We start from the raw sequence: 17,768 nt of genomic DNA, 5'->3' as shown, positions 1-17,768 counted from the left end.
TTGACACCAATGCGCAACTCCAAAAACGTCATGCTGGCCCCCATGGCAAAATAATAAACTGCAAAAGTCACAGTCAAGACAGATTATTCGACCACGAGGTATATAAGGCTACTAGTAATCTGTCCATTCTCACACCCGAGCCTAGTCTTCATTATTCTATTTGGTCCCATCAAACTTTCAGCATGCCGACCCAATCCTTGGAACAACAGAAATTACTCTATTCCCGTGAATTAGCGGCGTACACACTCCGGCAGTGGACAGCAACAATTGATGCACAAAAATTGGATGCATGCTTGTCCAGTGCCATGCGGAACATCTCGTTGACTTCCCCCGCACCCTCACCTGCACGGGAGAAGAAGGGCACTAGGCGTGCTACTTCATCATCTGGAGCTCCTGACCATCGGAAGGAGAGTCGGCCAGGGAAAAAATAGAACATGACCGTAATGAGGCGTTCAAAGGTTGAGAAATTGTCACATACTAACATGACTCTTCCGGTGAGCTCGACCCCAGTGACACTGCGTTGGTATCTGAAACCAAGCAGGTTTCCCCCCATCTCCCAAAAATCAGTTCTACTCAAGCTTCGCCTATACATATGTTTCCGCTGATACCTAGCCCAGATATTTTTATGGTTTACAGAATCCATATCACTTGTAACTTGTAATCGCACTGGCACTTGTCCGTTATGCCATGAAGAAGGTTGTAGCATAAATATTATATTAACGCGTCATTATCATAAAAGTATGATGATCCCCGTATTCCTGATCGTAGTCAGCCGTGGAGTCTCGGTGATAACAAACTTTAAACCGATACGTGTGATTGTTGTGTGATTGACAATTATAGATCTACTATAGTACATCACCTTCTACCTCTCATCAGGCATACCCTCGAATCGTCTTCGGTTCATCATGAACTTCAGTGGGTTTCTTCGGCTATCTACTCCCAGATTCAGCAGATCACTTGCAACTGTAACCCATACACCCCGCTTGGCACCACAAAGACATGACTGGACGCGACAAGAAATCCAAAAGATTTATGACAGTCCTCTGTTAGATCTTGTCTTCCGCGCAAGTAGCATCCATCGTCAGAATCATGACCCTAGCAAGATCCAACTATGCACACTTATGAATATCAAGAGTGCGCTTGTTCCCGATCTATCCCCTCTATCATTGTCCTGAACGTTGCATTATAGCTGGTGGATGCTCTGAGGACTGTAAGGAGCTTATTGTACCGAATAACGATACTGACTCGTTTACTCAGGCTCGTACTGTTCCCAGTCATCCAGATATTCCACCCCGACGAAGGCTTCACGTTTGCTTGATATCGAACCTGTCATCGAAGCAGCACGAAAAGCCAAAGAGAATGGAAGCACAAGGTTTTGCATGGGTGCAGCATGGAGGGACCTCGCTGGACGCAAGAGAGGGTTTGAAAGAATTCTTCAAATGGTCCGAGAGGTCCGGGGTATGGGGATGGAAGTCTGCACGACTCTTGGTATGCTCAGTCCAGAGCAAGCAAAACAGTTGAAAGAGGCGTATGTGTTTTCTATCTCTCAGGTTCAACTTAATTCACATCTGTTTGGACTAGCGGCCTCACTGCATACAATCACAATCTCGATACGTCGCGTGAATTTTATCCGCAGGTTTGCTATATGTTATGTTTTGGAGTTGCTGCCTGTATCTTTTTCAGGTCATCACGACGCGGTCATACGACGAGCGCCTGGGCACCATTAGCGCAGTTCGAGATGCTGGAATAAGCGTCTGCTCTGGCGGTATATTAGGCCTTGGAGAGTCAGATGCGGATCGCATCGGCTTGATTCAGGAAGTTGCCAAGTATGTTTGTGCTCGACCGTTCAACTGTCACTTATAACTTTTTCATTTTTTCTACAAGTATGCCGGAACACCCTGAATCCTTCCCTGTAAATGCACTCGTACCCATACCAGGCACTCCACTCGAAGGAAATGAAGTGTGCTTCTTTCATTTATGTCTATGTTTTAGCTGACGTATTTTCAAAGCGGGTTGCTCATCATACTTTACTGCGGACGATCGCCACCGCGCGTGTTGTCCTCCCAGGAACAATCATTAGACTTGCAGCGGGGAGAAACACGCTTAGTGAATCTGAGCAAGCCATGTGTTTCATGGCCGGCGCTAATGCGGTGTTTACGGGAGAACAGATGTTGACCACTCCATGTACGTGTCTTTAATCTACGTGCGAACAACTAGCTGATGATCGACAAAGGTTCTCCATGGGATGAGGTAAATCTATCATTTTTCAGGTTTGCATGTAGCTGACGAGAACTAACTTTGCTGCAGGACAAGGCAATGATGGGTAGGTGGGGTCTAGAAGGAATGCAAAGCTTTGAGCAAGCAAGCGTCGCAAGAAAGGAAGGCGCTGCGCTAGGTCCGCAAACTACGAGAACAGTCTCGAAGCCGCAAGCAGAGTCATCCTAGAATCTTGGGCAAATTCGCCATTCATTACGAAATACAAGCAAGGAACATCATTTCGCTACGTAGACCGGCGGTTTGTGTATGTATGTGCATATATATATATTTGCGACCACGGCGTACGCCTGCGAACTCACCGGTGATAATCCCCAAGTGCAACCGTTCGCGCGGATATTACTCAGGGACAACTTTCAGCTGGAAAAGCTATTATAACGTAGCCCTCCTCGTTTCTTGGGGAGTGTGCTGCAACCGCATTCCCTGTTACGGAAGTCAGACCTCAAGACCAGGGACCATACTTTTACGTATGAAGCCAAGGCAGACAAGCTCATTACATTCTCGCCAAACTTCGGCAGACAGCCTATCCGTCCCTGTGACCGATTTCTCCTGTGTAAATTCGGAGTTCTGTATTACGATTGATCGTTCGCCTTGGATTGCCTTTTGGCACCATGCTTCGGCAAGGATCTAGGATGATCGCACCGGATCGCGGTATCATCGCGCAAGTTGCCTCTATTCACAGTATCACGGCGACAGATCACGACATCATGACGGACATCGGGTTAGTAGAGATACGACCGCCTTAACACTCGAAGAACATAATGTCTGAACAGTGCTGTTTGTTTCATCGGGGAAAACCTCCCCCTTGAAATCGAGAAAATTTCCAGTAATTCCTTGGTTTTCTCAAGATTTTCAATGATTGTACCTTGACAAAGATTTCCTACCGTGACCTCGTCACCTGCGTTGCCTGACGAAAACTGTGCTGTCAATGTATAAGTACCTTCGTGCGAGAACCCTAGCTAGTAAATAGAAAAACCTGTTGAAGTTGCCGCGAAGCACCTTAGCACTTGATTCGGTCTGGAGTCTGGACTCTGCAGATTTCTACCGTATATTTTAGTGTGACTGTCAGTCTGTCACGCCAATTTTTTTTGGAGACGAAGCTGATTTGTAAAATGTGGTAAAAACATACAGAAAAACAGACAGTGACTAGCTATATCGAATCTGCCTGTTCTCAGCTTTACAATAAGCTGTGATCATGAAACAGACAAGAAGTGCAGCAATCATAATTTGTTATTTTGTGTATGGTCAGAGGTCACAGTGACACTAAGCGTGACTATGCTGCACGTGACGAAGCTAGTGCCGAATTCTCTACAGTATTTTGTATCGGTTTATCACAACGTTCAACAGATACTATGCAAAGCGCACCAAAAAGAGCCCATGAAGAAATGAGGTTAGTCCTGAATACGCGTGCATTTAAGAGATCTCATAACCAGTTTAGTCTGCTGGTCCTCAATGATCACAACGCGTGGTATTACCCCTCGCAAGGCTTAAGTTCAGATGATGAAGACTTGGCGGTCAGCATAGTGGGCGGTAACTGGGGAAACAAGATGAAGAAAAGCAGTAGATGGGTTCGCAAGGGAAAAATGGCTTCATGGGGCCCTGGCATGGACGACTGGGAGGTGAGCTAAGCTATTTACTCTAAACACTCTTAACCTTCAACCAGGCTGAGGACCGTGCCCGTAAACGCATCAAATGTTTATTACCCGAAAGACGATCGCCCTCCCCGCCTTGCCTTCCTCATATGCGGTCGCCTTCGCCACCACTCCTTGCTCCCTATCCACCACCTATCGGTCAGCATTTCAGTTTCGCCTCTTTTGTCATGGATAAGTCTGTGACGCATTCGTTCCGGTCAAGTTTGTTGGACGAACTGGAATATGCTACTAACAGTCTTATTGAAGGAGAAGCGGTCATGAGACGTGCTCTTGGGAGGCTCTGGCAAGTCATCAGTGAAGACCCAGACAAACAATTGGACGAGGAGCGTGTGATACCGAAACAGGAAGAGCAGGAAGATATTGAGGACGAAGAAGACGAGCAGGAACGTAGGGTGGCTCGCGCTCCAGATCTTACCCCAACAGCTCATAAGCTTTTCCTGGTTTCGTACGCCGACAATGTTCCACCTGTGATTGATCCGTCACAATTTGCTTCCCCGGAGATGCAGCAGGACAGTCTAGAAAAGTCTCTAGCAACTTTGCGGGAGCTACAAGATGATGGGAGGGAGTATGTCGAGCGTCTTCAGGAGATTAGGGAGGGTCTTGGAGATACTCGGGCACAACGGAATATCATCTGGGAGATGGTGCGGGAAAAGGCTGTGAAAGAATTGCAGGATGCGGCCTTCAGCGTCGCTATGGACTGATGTTGATCGATACAACAACAAGCAGTCACATTCCATATCGTACCCTGAGCGTCAGTAATAATAACATTTATCCTTACCACTATCGTATGTCGCACATAAAACCAATCAGATCTTGTGCTGTTCAGAAGGTGCGGTAATGTCGTATATCCGACCGGCCACTGGCAGATGGCAGACCGTCGGTTGTGGATCAAACCCTGACTAATTCTTGCTTCTCCGAACGGGCAACTATTTCTCTTACAATTTACTTTCATTGACATTGTTAACAGAACACCATGACTATCATTCCAGATGTTTCTCGCCTGGCCTTGAATGATCCAGGTCCTGAGATACATCAGACAGAAATTCCAGACGACATCAACCACGCGCCTGACCGCTACATGCAGAAACTCAAGCTTTATGCGACTTCTCTCCCATATGCAATTGAATCAAATGCACGGATGCAAGACATGTTGGATTTTATCCTAAGGCGTATAGCCCAATGCGTAGAGGCAAAGGACTTCGAACCGGGTCTTGTTCAGTGGGACAGCATGATCACTTAGTGAGCGCCAGTAATTCACTCAGGAATACAAATTTTCTTACGGGCATTGTAGCTGGAACATGCTCAAATACCCATTTCCAAAGGAGAAGCGCATTCGCCTTGCGAAGCTGTATTTTCATATCGCAACGACCCCTGGTATGCCCACGCAAGTCATGGCCGTCTGCGCGGATGGGTTGTCAAATTTGACTCGTTCGAAAAAGAAATTGAGCATTGACGATATGAGACTTCCGTGGAAGCCTATCTATAATATCCTTCGGGAAGACTTGTTTTTAACTCGACGTCAGTTCGAGTATAGGCAGGTTACACTTACTCTTCGATAATTGCACTATCTAACAGTCGACGTAGCCAACTTTCGTGGTGTATGGGCTACGTTGCTGATCTATCGAGGAGGTTCTTCCACCCCGCGGCCATTGAAGAGATGCTGAGCACTTTCTTGCCAGGCTTTAATGGGATCAACCTAGACGTGAGTTCTTTCCAGCAAAAACAGTTACACGTTCCTTAGCTTGCCTGCAGAGCGTTCTTTCGTCACAGTACTATCTTCTGACCTTCTTACCATTGACACATCCTCAATCGTATCTCCCTATGTTATGTCGTTTGTGGGAGTCTATCAACTCCTACATGTACGATGAAAGGATGTTGCAATTCCTGTCACGCCTCGCAGAGATGCATGTGGACCCAACTATCAGTGATCCTGCTCGCATTTATGATATTCTCGATGATGAAAAGTCTGAAGATGAGGGCAGACCGAAGTGGAAACAAGATGATTACCATGCAGGACAGACGTGGTCTGGCCTTTATAAGGAAGTTGGAATATTCACTGAGCACGAATGGCATCTTATTATGTGTAAATGCCTTGCCTCGATGGGTGGGCAGCCCTTGATAATTTACGTCTTCAATCAAGGCTGACTGACTACCGGTGCCTTTTGTAGCAATTCCACTGAAGGATGCTGGGTCGCTCACCACGGGACCTACGGCCGACTCTTCTTCAAGTTTTGAAATTGGAAGGCTGCCCAAAGCAAACTGGCGTATCCGTAAGCAGGTTCCCCTCGCAGAAACAGTTCCGCTGACATCTTATTTAGCATCTCTCGCCAAGCTTATCGTGTACTCTATGACCCCTGATGGTGCTTCTGCACCTCCTTCTACTGAGTCTACGCCGTGGTGTACACCAATGACTTCAGGCGTTAGCACGCCCCAAGTTAGTGGTTCCGTAGGCGATTATCTTACAGTGCCACTCCATAAGTGGGGGCCATCGAAGCTATATCTAGGTGGTTCTAAAGCTCTGGATTCGCTCGCACGTCTCATTGCCTCTACGGAACATTTCTTCCACCCCACCAACTCTGGAAGTTGGACATCCGATGTTCGTCGTTTATTCGCATCGGGCTTGAATTTCCGCTAAGTTATTGGTTGACACTGCAATTGCTGACCATGCCATATAGCTCACTGCCTTCGTCAAGTACATCGTGTACGAGTTCAACAAACGTGAGCTCCCTGTTAGTTTAAGTGCTTATTAACGCAATATTAACTCATAATCGCAAGGCTGGCACGAAGAACAACTATCCGACTGCAAAGTACCTTTGGTACGCCATTTGTATCTCTTTAATTAGCGAAGAAATTTAGGTTACCGATCAGACTCGCCGGCTCACACGAGAGATGAGAAAAGAACTGGTCAAGTGCCTCCGGACAGTTGTGTTACTTGCCGTTTTCTCCCAGGATAGTTCCACTGTTTCAAATGTCCAGAGCGCTCTGAAGTCCATGTCGTGCATGGAGCCTGACCTGGTATTCCAGCCAATTCTGGAACGAGCTATTCCTTCGCTAGAGGCTCTCGTTGAGGTACCGCTGCTCCTGTCGTCGATTGTTTTTTTCTCACAGTTCTTTAGACCCAGCGCACATTGTCCGTGATCAAGGCACTGAGCTCTATTGTTCCTGCAATCGTTTCCCGAGATATTTATTATCCAGGCGCTAAGCATTTGATCACCATTCTGCATCTGCTTGTACCTGGCATCGATCTCGTGAGTAGCTAGTCTCGTTTGAACGCTACCCTCTCACTTTCGTCAAATGCAGAATGACCCAACTAAAACGGTATTTAAACCCCTTCAAGTGCTTCCCCTATCTAATGCCTTGTTCATAAGCTTTGCACGACGACATTTTTATCGGAAGTGTCACAGTACATTATGTTCGGGGACGTAACATCCTCCGAGGGTCCAGAGGCTTCTGACGTGGACATTTCTTCTGGTCAAATTACTCTAGATGATGACCCGGGGGACACCATTCAATTGAAGTTGTCTAACGAAGCTGAGGATGCGCTTCTCAGAGACAGCACTGGCAGTTTTGCGAGTTGGGTAGCCAGCTTCATACGTCGCGTTATCCAGCTACTTGAGAATCTCCCGGAAGAAGGACCGAATGGGTCAGCCGGAGGGACTACAGAAGGTATCTTGACTTCATATGAATGTTTCTATTAACTGACCAATTTCTCTTCAGTACAAGTGGTGGATGCTGTGACTGGTGCATGCAGTCAAATCTGTGTCCATTTATCCGATCCACTTTTCGACCTCGTGCTCAACATGATTTTCGATTACGCAAGCACAAATGTTCGTTCTAATGCTGTCCGTGCGATACATCAGTTAGTCGAATGCATTGCGAATGCCCACCCCGAAAAAACTCTGTTTAAGTTCTTGCCCTTCTGTGTGGCAAATATCCGCACGGAAATAGAACATGGTGCAAGCTCAGTGAGGACGACATCTCCGTCATTGCCGCTTCCGTCGGATGCGACTCTACACTGGAGTAGGATTTTATCCCAACAGTAGCAGTGTCGAGCGCTTATATCCTTGTTACATTATAGATCTCGCTATTCTCCGCGGTTGTGTTTATAAGTGTGTTCTTTTCCAAGTACCTTACATGCGCTAACAAACACCTGAATAGTGATGGTTCAGCGGTTAGTGATCCTAAAACAGCTACTCGGGCGCGAGTTGATGTCACTTTAGCTTCTCGTGTACAAGGGCGAACTCTTGTCATTATTAACTCTGCTACGCGACAAAACTTTCTCGAAACGGGGGTACACTTGGAGCGGAAAGTTACTCTCCAGCGCATTAATCACACTCACTCATACTTACCCGATCGAAAACAAGTTCGTCAACCCCGAACAGTGGAACGATAAAGGTTCGCAGCTTGCACTATAAGATGCATTGACTGAGTACCTGCAGAATTTCAGAGAAACCATCACTTATACTGGGGGAAGTTATTTGAGCCCGGTGAAGTCAAGGTGCGCAACGTTTGACAATTGGAGGCGTCTGCAATACTCAGCACTGTAGATTTCATGGCATGTCCCAAGTACCGAAGAGATTGACTTTTCGCTTCAACTATTCCGCGAGTTGGTCGAACCTGCGATGACTCGCCTTGACTTATTGCTTGAAACATGTAGGTTTGTGCAGTATCCTTTAACCTTATACTGAAAAGCAGTAAAGCGTCTCGAGACGCCATTTGGAGGAACGACTTTTGTCGGTGAGTTTACAGCAACTGATCAACCAGCAGTAAATTAATACCTTTGAGTAGTTATCTCAGTTTTGTCCGAGAAGCGTTCTCCGGAATTCCAACGCTCTTCAAGGAGTTCATATCACCGGACGTGTTGCAATCCATGCTCGCCTCAAGTGATATTATGTACGTCATGTTGGCGCCCGTGGCATATTGTGTTTGTCTGACCTGTCCGCAGTAATGAAATTCCTGAAATGATTGCATCAATTGAGCCTCTGGCCTCCGGGTTTTGCCTCACAGACCCGCAAGATACCCGATATAAGTATATTACTAAACTCCGGCGTCGATTCGGGGAGTTTTTGCACGCAGCATCCCTGTCTCTGCAAAGACAAGGCGAGGAGAACACAGTTGATGCTGTACAGATGCTTGTACGTACTCTTATAGTACCTCAAGACTTACGTTTCACACTTCCAAAGATCAGTTCAATCCGCACTTATTTACTCGAGTACGGCGACAGCAAGGATAGGTCTGTAATGTGATTTCACTTGTGTGGACGTTGCTGAATATTTCACACAGCTACTATGTAAACACCGACCAATACAACTCAGAGATCGACGTGACTCGTCAATATTCAGGACAGAAAGTTTGGCCGCGCGCAGTGTTTGTGCGAAGAGCCCGGTAAACCATCGTTCACTTTTCTTTCTGTTTCAACTTCCTAATTCTACATGTGCCAGATTTTATCATTCCTCTCGACTATTTTGGAACTCCATCGAGCGAGCTAGAGGTCCACTTGAGAACTCCTTGCTGGACGATGTCGTTGAATGGTCAATGTGGCATTATCCGTCAGGTAATTGATCGTTCTTGGTTTCATGTTTAATGAATACTTCTAATTAATCTCACATACTTACAGTGAGGCAGTGAGTGAACTCCAGTTCATTTTCCTTGATCAAAATTCAACATTTCGTTCAAGATCAAGCCAGTCTCTTCTTGAATCCCTAACTTCAGTAGGTGCCTATATATGTTACGGGTGTCATGAGCTTATGGTCATCACATTTGCAGGTGTACGATGGTCTTCGTCTTCGAGCTCTTCCAGCACTGTACAAAGCCCTACAACCTGGTACTGATGATGATCGCATGAAAGGAGCGTTGTGGACGTTGAACATATCATCGTTTGGTGAGCCACGCCTCTTGACAGTGATAGGTCTCGTCTAATCATCTCCTCAGGGCGATTTGCGATATCTGGTGAGTAATATGGATACCTTTGTTGAAGTAGCTAGATCCACTCTTCTGCAGAACCGACGTTAGTGCCAGAGATCATCAAGCAACTCCTTGGGTGCCATCATAATGAGAAGGTACTTTCCCTCTTGACCTTCTTCAAGCTGGATGACAACGTCTTCCAGCCTTCTATCCAAAATTGCGTGTCTACGGTAACAGATACATGTAAGAACCACTTTCTCTTCTTGTTTTCTTTTCTAAGCCGATTCGAGGTCTGGCCAACTTCTCGGAGCCTTGCTATCTCATCTATGACGTTAAGAATGCCGCTCTGGATGAATCCTTACTTGCTCTGAAGAGCTGCTTGTCATTTAACAAGTCAGAGGATTCCATTACTATCCGGGCCCGTGAGAAGCGCATTGAGCGTGTATGTTTGATGAATGAAGAATATAATCGAACAGTAGGCAATATACTATCCTTATCGATGTGTCTCACCACTGAGGCTTGAACAGACTCGAGCGGTTCTCGAGATTGCCAATGACACTGCAACACATTGGCGCTACGCGATAGTGGCAGTGAGGGTTCTCCGCACTCTGCTGCGCCGCGATACTCCAACTTCGCCTAGTCACCTTAATCTTTTCCTGGAGAAAGTATGTGACAGCGATCCTACTATGGTGCGTTCTTGCGGTTTACCAGGTCTTTGTAAGGACGTTGACATTTTTGTGGATATTAGCGCTACGTGAGATCATGACTGACATCGAATTAGTCACGAACTGACTTGCTCTATATATCAGTATGCGCAAAGAGGTATCATGAAAGCACTGAGATACATCAAGCTTCGATCGTACTGTCAAAATCCAGCGGCTTTGGCTCTGTTCTCCCAAATCAACCCACTACAATGCAACATTCCCATTGAGGGTTCATATTCGGCGACCGCTGAGATACTCACCAATTTCAAGTTACGGGTTCCTATTAGATCTTCGGAGACTCTCGATCTCAGCAGGTGGGTCCTTGTAGAGTCACGCTAAGAAGTACTCACTCCCATCGAAGTATATATTGCGATACATTACATCAAGGCTGGCTCGCCTGGAGTGGTACACTGGCAGCATACAAACCACCTCATAGGTCGGAGAGCACCTTCGAATGGGAACCATCAAGCGCAGAGGCTTTGTCTTGCCTACGTGAAATAACAATGGATGCAGACTTCTGGAAGAAACTTTCCGGACACTTCGCTGAAGAGAACCACGAGAGTACTGTAGTACAAGACCATATATCATGCGTCAAATCGATATGTAAGTCCAATGTTACTTCACAATCAACCTCCATAATTTCGAGATAGTCCAAGTATTGGGTGATGAACCCTGGGACTTGTTGAAGCCCAAACTGGAGATATTACTAGCCGACCAAGATAAGAACAAGCAAAGGGCTGCGGCAGAACTTTTGGCTGGTGTTTTAAACGGTGAGCAGCTTACTTATGTAAAATTTTGTATGCTGACTGTCGCAGGTTCTAAACATTGGCCACAAGAGGCCCAAGATCAAATCTGGCAATGGTTCACTCCCTACATTAAGAAGACGCTAGATCAGAGCATGAAGACAGAGACTGTACCCATCTGGACTTCATTTGTCGGGGTGTGTGACCAAGAGCTTATAACTTTGTGCATTTATTTAAACAACTTTTAGTACATGTTCCATCACAAAGATCCGCGGCGACTCCAACCACTCGTTGAGCATCTCGTTGAACAATTTAACAGCATGGACTACAATGGACCATCATCCCTGGAATCTGTCAAAGTTCTGGCATTATTTCGGGCATTCTACACTGAATTAGAGTGGAAATTCATATCTTGGTCGGACAGCACCATGGATCGATTTTGGCGCGAGGTGCACAGTGAACACGATGATGTCAGTGCTTTCACATTCTTATTTGTGATTCAGTGATGATTCTAATGGGGATTAACAGGTAAGATCACATGTTGCTGAGATAATGGCATTCTGCAACGGTATCAAGGTTGGTGATTTTTGCATCCCGCTATATACATAGGTTATTGACCTTGATGGATAGTGGCAACCCAAGCCTGCGTCTCTCGATGTCGAAGCTTTCGTACGGGAGTGTCGAGAAATGACTGATGACGCAGATATCATGGGCATACGTGGTACCTATCACACAAACAGAGTTCTCGAACTCGTGGACAACTTCAAAGTGTGGAGAGAGCAGCGGCTACCAGGTGTGAGAGCCTATCAGTCAACCTATGACAGGTAATGGATGATATTCATTCCTTCAAAGTGACCGCTGAATACTCTCAGAGTTGGGATCGTTGTTTGCCGATGGTTGTTCCTGTCAGTCCACAGTACTGATGCCATATCTGCATTCGACTATATTTTGCCTCTTATGGTACGTGGTCTATCGCCAGCTGCTGAGAGTCAAGATTTATGGTTCTTTCAGCCTGAACTTTTCCGTTTCACTGAAGGTACGGTTGTAAATGATACATGCCAGTCGATGTTAAAATCATTCTCTTAGTGAATGATAACGAGGAGCTAGTAAGGCATGCTAATGTACTTCTTTTTCGCATGTGCGGAGTCGCTCCTCCACGATCAATGATCGGCCCCTTATTGAGTGCTATATTCTCCGCCATCCAGACGTCACCAGTAAGACATCTACCAGCGTCTGTAACTGTTCTTGACTCACTTTTGCAGTCATGGAAGGTTCGCTTGAAGGCCCTACCAATTCTACAGGGTAAGTTGTTACTACTTTAGTCTGGTGCTTGACGACATCACATTACTTAGTTCTGTACTTCCGACAACTTCCTCTGATTAGCGAAAGCGAAGTCAATGACATTCTAGACGTAAGTAGTTCTATTGATTTATCTCGTGCCTGGACCAATTGATTGTAGGTATTGTGTCAATGCTTGGACGACGAAGTCGTGGAGGTGCGAGAGATGGTTGGGACGTGAGTCTCGGAATCTGTCTTTAAAACGTTTCTAACTCTCGTTCAGCACCTTGTCGGGAATACTTCGACTGTCTCCGAGGCGCAGCGTTGTGACTTTGAAGGTTGGTCGGTAGTTACGTCGTCTTTTGATTTTATCCACTCTTTGGTCTAGGACCGATTTGTCAAACTGGCGGGAAAGATTCAGCTCCCTGATCGCGTGTCGCCAGTTTACAATGCTGCTGTTCGTCAGCGGCACGCCGCTATCATTGGCATATGCGCCCTCATTGACAGTTTCCCGTACACCATTGAGAAATGGATGCCAGGGCTCTTGACGACAGTGATGCTGGAACACACACATGATCCTGTGAGCAAATCCTCATTTGCTTGACTGCATATTCTGATCTTCTGCGCTGCAGATTCCAATTTCGACAACTATCCACAGGTGCGCGAGCAATTTTAGGAAAACACATCAAGACACTTGGCATGAAGACTCCCGGCGCTTTACGGATGATCAGCTGGCAGCTCTGTCGACGTTACTGACCGGATCATCGTATTGTAAGTGTAAATTATAGTTCGTCCATTCCCATTGTTCATGATGCTCTGTCAGATGCTTGATCTTTGAGATCCGAAATTTATTTTGCAGATCATGACAGAGCAAATCTCATTGATGTTGGATATTTACACATTGAATCGTATAGAAATAGGCTAGCTAGAGAAAGCAATTCCAATACTTGATATACAAGAAAGTTCAGTTGTTTGTGATGAGTTATTATGGTCCGAGGACTTGCTAGGTACGTGAAATGTGTCCGGTACTTCAAGATGGGAATTGATGTGTTTATCATACGTGTAAATAGGGTATAAGACCACTAGAACTGGAGGCAAAGGAGGTATTAGAAGGGTTTGGGGACATGAGACCATCTTCAAGGTCAGGGGTAGCTAGACTCGAAGCAGCATATTCGTCACCATTGGCTGCACCAGTTCGCGCGCCTGCCTCGGGAACCGTGTCTATCGGGGCATTTATCCGATTATCGTAACCAGATTTCACGCGATTGTTCGAAACTGACTCCCTAGTGATACAAAATAGTCAGTTTGAAAGAGGTATTACTACGTAAAAAGAAATCCAACCGAATCTCAGCAATCAAATCATCGACGTCATACCAAGCGAGAGGACCGTATGCAACACCTCTCCACCAGCCAAGTAGATCGGCAGGGGCTAGATAGGCATGTGCATGAAGATGATCTGTGATAGGAATCTTGTTGTCCTTGAAAGGTGGAGTAATGAAGCCGATCCGAAATTGGGATTCGGTATGAGGTGCCGAGGATGCGGCGGAACTATTGCCAGATGAGAAAGGGGGGGAAGAGGGCGGCGACGACGCGGATAAAAGCCTCCTGCCAAGGTTTCTAACATTCACAAGAAGAGGCAAGTCACTGGAAGACTACCAAAGCCAGGTAAGATTCTTCGCCGCGGGGAGGCCTGAAATTTTACGTACCAGGGTGTATATCGATGGAACATGGAGACTGGGGTATTCGATCAGGGGAAAGTGCTTGAAGAACCTGATATGGTAGATAGAAGACTTACTTGAACGCTATGATTATATGACCACTGGAAGATACTGGATGAGCCTTCTCCCGGTACGCAGTGAAATTTTCGTCTCTCCAGAGTATTTCTGGCTCTGCCGACGCGTCTGGACTGTGTGAACGTGGGGACTGTCCGGGGGCATGAACCGCTGCAGCGGCTACGATCCCACACACAGGACACCCAGGCTTGGATGGAAAAGCCATCAAGTACGAAGATAAGCCAACTCAGAGCAACTCAAACGAACAAGGGTTCTTAACCGAATGGCCTAATTATGTAAATGAATATGCATTGGCAAGCTCAGTCCCAATTCTCAAAAATTCAATTTCTTTATACTTATTCAAACTCCGAACCGGTTCAGCGTGACGAAAAAAACCTTTGTCACGAGATCGTACGGCATTATGATAGTTGTAGCTTCAAGAAGACAAAATGTGGTTTTTAGGAGGCACGGAATATACGAAGAAGTGGTGATAGGCAATGGTACGGCAATGTTGCAATGTGGTTGCCATATTATTGTAATATATATTGAAAAATAGCAGAAATTCGAATACCTCCGCTAACTCGTACTAAACTCGGTGTTCAAGTTCGTCGACCGCCCTCAGGCTCCCCCACGCTTTCCAAATGAGAACCCATAGAGAAAGTGTCATCGAAGCATTTGATGAGTTCCGACAAGAAATAGACGAACATCATGACCGGAGAGAACGACTTATCAAGGTTCCAGGCTCTCGAAAGAATCAACTGCGTCACTGACCCCTCCAATAGATTAGCCGGGATGCGACAAACCTTTCAAAGAAAGTTATCTTCCTGCTCCACCGAGCAATGACAGAAGAGCCCAATAATGACTCTAATCCCTCTCTACGAGTAGTCCGTCGCGGTCGTGAAAAGCTTCGGGAAGTGCAAGCGTTGTATGCACAAATAAGGCTCGAGGTACAAGCTGAGCGGTTCTGGCACTACCACAGAGCAGTATCGCCCGGCCTCCAAGAGTGGGCTCTAACATGGCAAATTGGTTGGCATATATGTTGAACGCCTTTGACTTCAGGTATATTGAAGCACTGGGCTTTGCTCACTACCTCGAGCATGGCACTCTGGTGTCATATCAGGAAGTTCAGCTTTCTCTTTCTGACGAGAACGGCATACCTGTGCGTATGCTACACCTCAATGATATCCGTATGACTGAATTTTGCACTCTACGGCACGACCCTAGTATTTCACTCTTCCAAAGGAAGATTACTTGCTGGGCTTGTCTGATGTCACTGGCGAACTCATGCGATTTGCAATATCTGGAATAGCTCAGAAGGGCGGTCGCGTCAGAGCCAGAGAAGTGTGTGCATTCGTCCGGCAATGCAAGGCAGGCAAGTCAGTCAGTTTGACAATAGCGTGCAAAGGTGTGATTGTGGATGAGTAGATTTCGAACGCTTTACGCCTTACGTGAGGGAGTTATCCAAGAAACAGGCTGTAACTTCACAATCTCTGGAAAAGATTGAGGACGGTAGCGTTTCCTCTATCACCTAGCACTCATGGACAAGTACTGAACGCTATTCCAGCGGTGTATGCCATCGTGGTCCGAGGATCTGAGTACGACATCCCCCCTGATATGTTAGACGACATTATCGCACAGTCGATCTCAACTTTCAGTTCTACTACCAGTGCAAAATCGAGACTTGGTCAAAGAGACATTCGGAACGGAGATGATTACGACGACGAGATTTAATACAGATACCCGGCAGAATTTTGTTTTGACAATTCCAATACTAATACGGGCTTAGGCGGCCTATTGGTTCTGGTGTGCCAATTACACTAAGTTTGCCTCCTAAATATTTAAATACGTACAACACAAAGTTGAAATCTAGATGTGAAACACCACTTATGATATTCTGTAATTTCATAGTTCGATCTTATTGCAGACATTGGTGTGGACTCAGGCGCCAACGCTGACCCGGAACTCCGAGCCAACATAGCGATATTCCTTTTGTCTTTAGGTTAAATGACAGCTGCGAAGATGTAATGCTATATGCGACAACCTTCGAGGAATCTTTGTGTTGCGTCGTGAATTATGGTAAGATCTCCTGACCAACAACTTAGGTATCGAATACTCTCAGATTCAGAAAACCCCCGAAATGTGAAATCGTAGGGTAAGCACCCACAAGAACAAAGAGCACTATGACTGTTCAACGAGGACATGAGCACATTGTTTCTGCGATCAACGGTGGATATATGTGCGAAATGACCTTACCTAATATGCACATTGCATAGAATCTGGGCAAGATTGAAGATACCGACCGACCAATGGTTTATGCGTGATTTGCTTGGTAACCGGTTAGAAGCAATATGGCTTGATGGATGTCGCGACCGTGAAGCGTGCAATGAGCATGTAAGGAGTCCACACACGTTCGGAATGCTCAGTAATCTCATACACCAGAATAACATAATCCCACACGTAAGGCGAAACGCTAGCTTCATAGCATCCTGTGGTGGATAGGGGGGGTGGCGCGACTATGAGATTAACCGATCAGTGAATATATGCGGCGGGCGAAACAGTCGACCGAATGGATATTTCATTGATCGCAAGACTGTGGCACGAAACAACGCCACTCCTGGCTGTGCACGCCTGGACAATATTCATGAGAATGGGAATTAGAGAGAACGTTAGAATGTACTGCAATAAGCAAGCCCCATGAGACACGCTAGAACTTGCCCCAATAGAGTCCAGGTTCGTATTAAAAGTAGACATTGTGGAAAGCAGTGCCAGGAGCGGTTCGAGCAACCGATCATTCCGAAGTACATCGAGCCCTGCAGAATGCAATCAAAGTCGTGGCTGTGCCAGTGAGTAAATTACCTGAGAACAGCGAAGGCTAGCCTCAACATGATGCCGCTTGATATAGCAGTAAGTACTGAGGGTTCAGCTCTACTAAACCAAGCGCTCTCGGGTGTACTGACACCTGCAGGGGATTGCGGAGCGAATGAGCCTATAGTGGTTCGAGAAGTCTTTTATCAACTGATAGGATATGTTGATTGGAACGCCGATAGATGGGAGATTGCGGGCCATCACGAACAAGCATCGCACATATCCCCGTGATCTTCCCCGGGCCAATGAAACCTAGTAGTAGTACACCAGAGTTAGCTGAAAAGGCGTTTAATGAATCTGAATCTGAATTATCACCTCGGCTTCGAAATTGATGCCACAGTCGGATGCCTGGTGGACGAATCGAAATGAGTACTATGCACATATACGCCCGATAAACACCCACTAGCGGTGCAGCTCCAGCAACTGAACCTAAGTTAGCCACATGATTGCTGAGTCGCCCACCTTTAAAATACTGGTGTGACATGTGGACAGCATGGATCTCATCCAGAGCCCCAAAGTAATTTTTAGCTTGAAACTCACCTTCACTGTCAGAGGACGTGTTTGTGATTGACTGAG

General features: G+C 46.2%; 5 protein-coding genes across 5 annotated transcripts; 4 read left to right on the top strand and 1 right to left on the bottom strand.

Moving 5' to 3' along the window:
- The first annotated feature begins 804 nt into the window (after positions 1-804).
- Positions 805-2,829, top strand: HD556DRAFT_1336823 (biotin synthase BioB). The gene is made up of 9 exons (XM_041301920.1): positions 805-1,134; positions 1,190-1,210; positions 1,258-1,528; positions 1,582-1,636; positions 1,684-1,826; positions 1,885-1,960; positions 2,010-2,184; positions 2,234-2,250; positions 2,308-2,829. The coding sequence occupies exons 1-9, from the start codon at positions 906-908 to the stop codon at positions 2,443-2,445; spliced, it is 1,125 nt and encodes a 374-aa protein (XP_041164803.1). The 5' UTR covers positions 805-905; the 3' UTR covers positions 2,446-2,829.
- A 56-nt stretch (positions 2,830-2,885) lies between these two features.
- Positions 2,886-4,627, top strand: HD556DRAFT_1304466 (uncharacterized protein; the record flags this gene model as incomplete). The annotated part of the gene is made up of 4 exons (XM_041299682.1): positions 2,886-2,995; positions 3,524-3,664; positions 3,713-3,893; positions 3,938-4,627. The coding sequence occupies 4 exons, from the start codon at positions 2,886-2,888 to the stop codon at positions 4,625-4,627; spliced, it is 1,122 nt and encodes a 373-aa protein (XP_041164802.1).
- A 272-nt stretch (positions 4,628-4,899) lies between these two features.
- HD556DRAFT_1228777 (uncharacterized protein) lies at positions 4,900-13,343 on the top strand (the record flags this gene model as incomplete). Its single annotated transcript, XM_041297252.1, has 43 exons — positions 4,900-5,165; positions 5,218-5,454; positions 5,502-5,628; positions 5,679-6,030; positions 6,095-6,196; positions 6,245-6,522; positions 6,602-6,644; positions 6,702-6,742; positions 6,795-6,995; positions 7,043-7,174; positions 7,227-7,244; positions 7,295-7,592; positions 7,644-7,946; positions 8,005-8,039; positions 8,147-8,321; positions 8,366-8,424; positions 8,474-8,583; positions 8,715-8,819; positions 8,872-9,061; positions 9,110-9,159; positions 9,210-9,311; positions 9,368-9,475; positions 9,671-9,807; positions 9,927-9,985; positions 10,034-10,073; positions 10,121-10,305; positions 10,358-10,519; positions 10,640-10,848; positions 10,896-11,137; positions 11,185-11,304; positions 11,350-11,474; positions 11,526-11,747; positions 11,806-11,853; positions 11,908-12,101; positions 12,150-12,237; positions 12,289-12,313; positions 12,364-12,491; positions 12,540-12,579; positions 12,630-12,688; positions 12,737-12,792; positions 12,839-12,893; positions 12,944-13,135; positions 13,188-13,343. The coding sequence occupies 43 exons, from the start codon at positions 4,900-4,902 to the stop codon at positions 13,341-13,343; spliced, it is 5,874 nt and encodes a 1,957-aa protein (XP_041164801.1).
- A 173-nt stretch (positions 13,344-13,516) lies between these two features.
- On the bottom strand, positions 13,517-14,639 carry HD556DRAFT_1336777 (uncharacterized protein). The gene is made up of 4 exons (XM_041301919.1): positions 14,351-14,639; positions 14,262-14,289; positions 13,897-14,207; positions 13,517-13,838 (listed from the first exon to the last, which is right to left on the bottom strand). The coding sequence occupies exons 1-4, from the start codon at positions 14,551-14,553 to the stop codon at positions 13,610-13,612; spliced, it is 771 nt and encodes a 256-aa protein (XP_041164800.1). The 5' UTR covers positions 14,554-14,639; the 3' UTR covers positions 13,517-13,609.
- Positions 14,640-16,288, top strand: HD556DRAFT_1336772 (Translin). Its single transcript, XM_041301918.1, has 7 exons — positions 14,640-14,827; positions 14,884-15,061; positions 15,110-15,330; positions 15,387-15,486; positions 15,552-15,699; positions 15,753-15,836; positions 15,892-16,288. The coding sequence occupies exons 2-7, from the start codon at positions 14,969-14,971 to the stop codon at positions 16,056-16,058; spliced, it is 813 nt and encodes a 270-aa protein (XP_041164799.1). The 5' UTR covers positions 14,640-14,827; positions 14,884-14,968; the 3' UTR covers positions 16,059-16,288.
- The last annotated feature ends 1,480 nt before the right edge of the window (positions 16,289-17,768 follow it).

The sequence above is a fragment of the Suillus plorans genome, assembly GCF_016647745.1.
Source record: "Suillus plorans strain S12 chromosome Unknown HD556scaffold_7, whole genome shotgun sequence".
In the NCBI taxonomy this organism is placed as follows: domain Eukaryota; kingdom Fungi; phylum Basidiomycota; class Agaricomycetes; order Boletales; family Suillaceae; genus Suillus; species Suillus plorans.
This window is presented reverse-complemented; position numbering and strand designations above follow the sequence as displayed.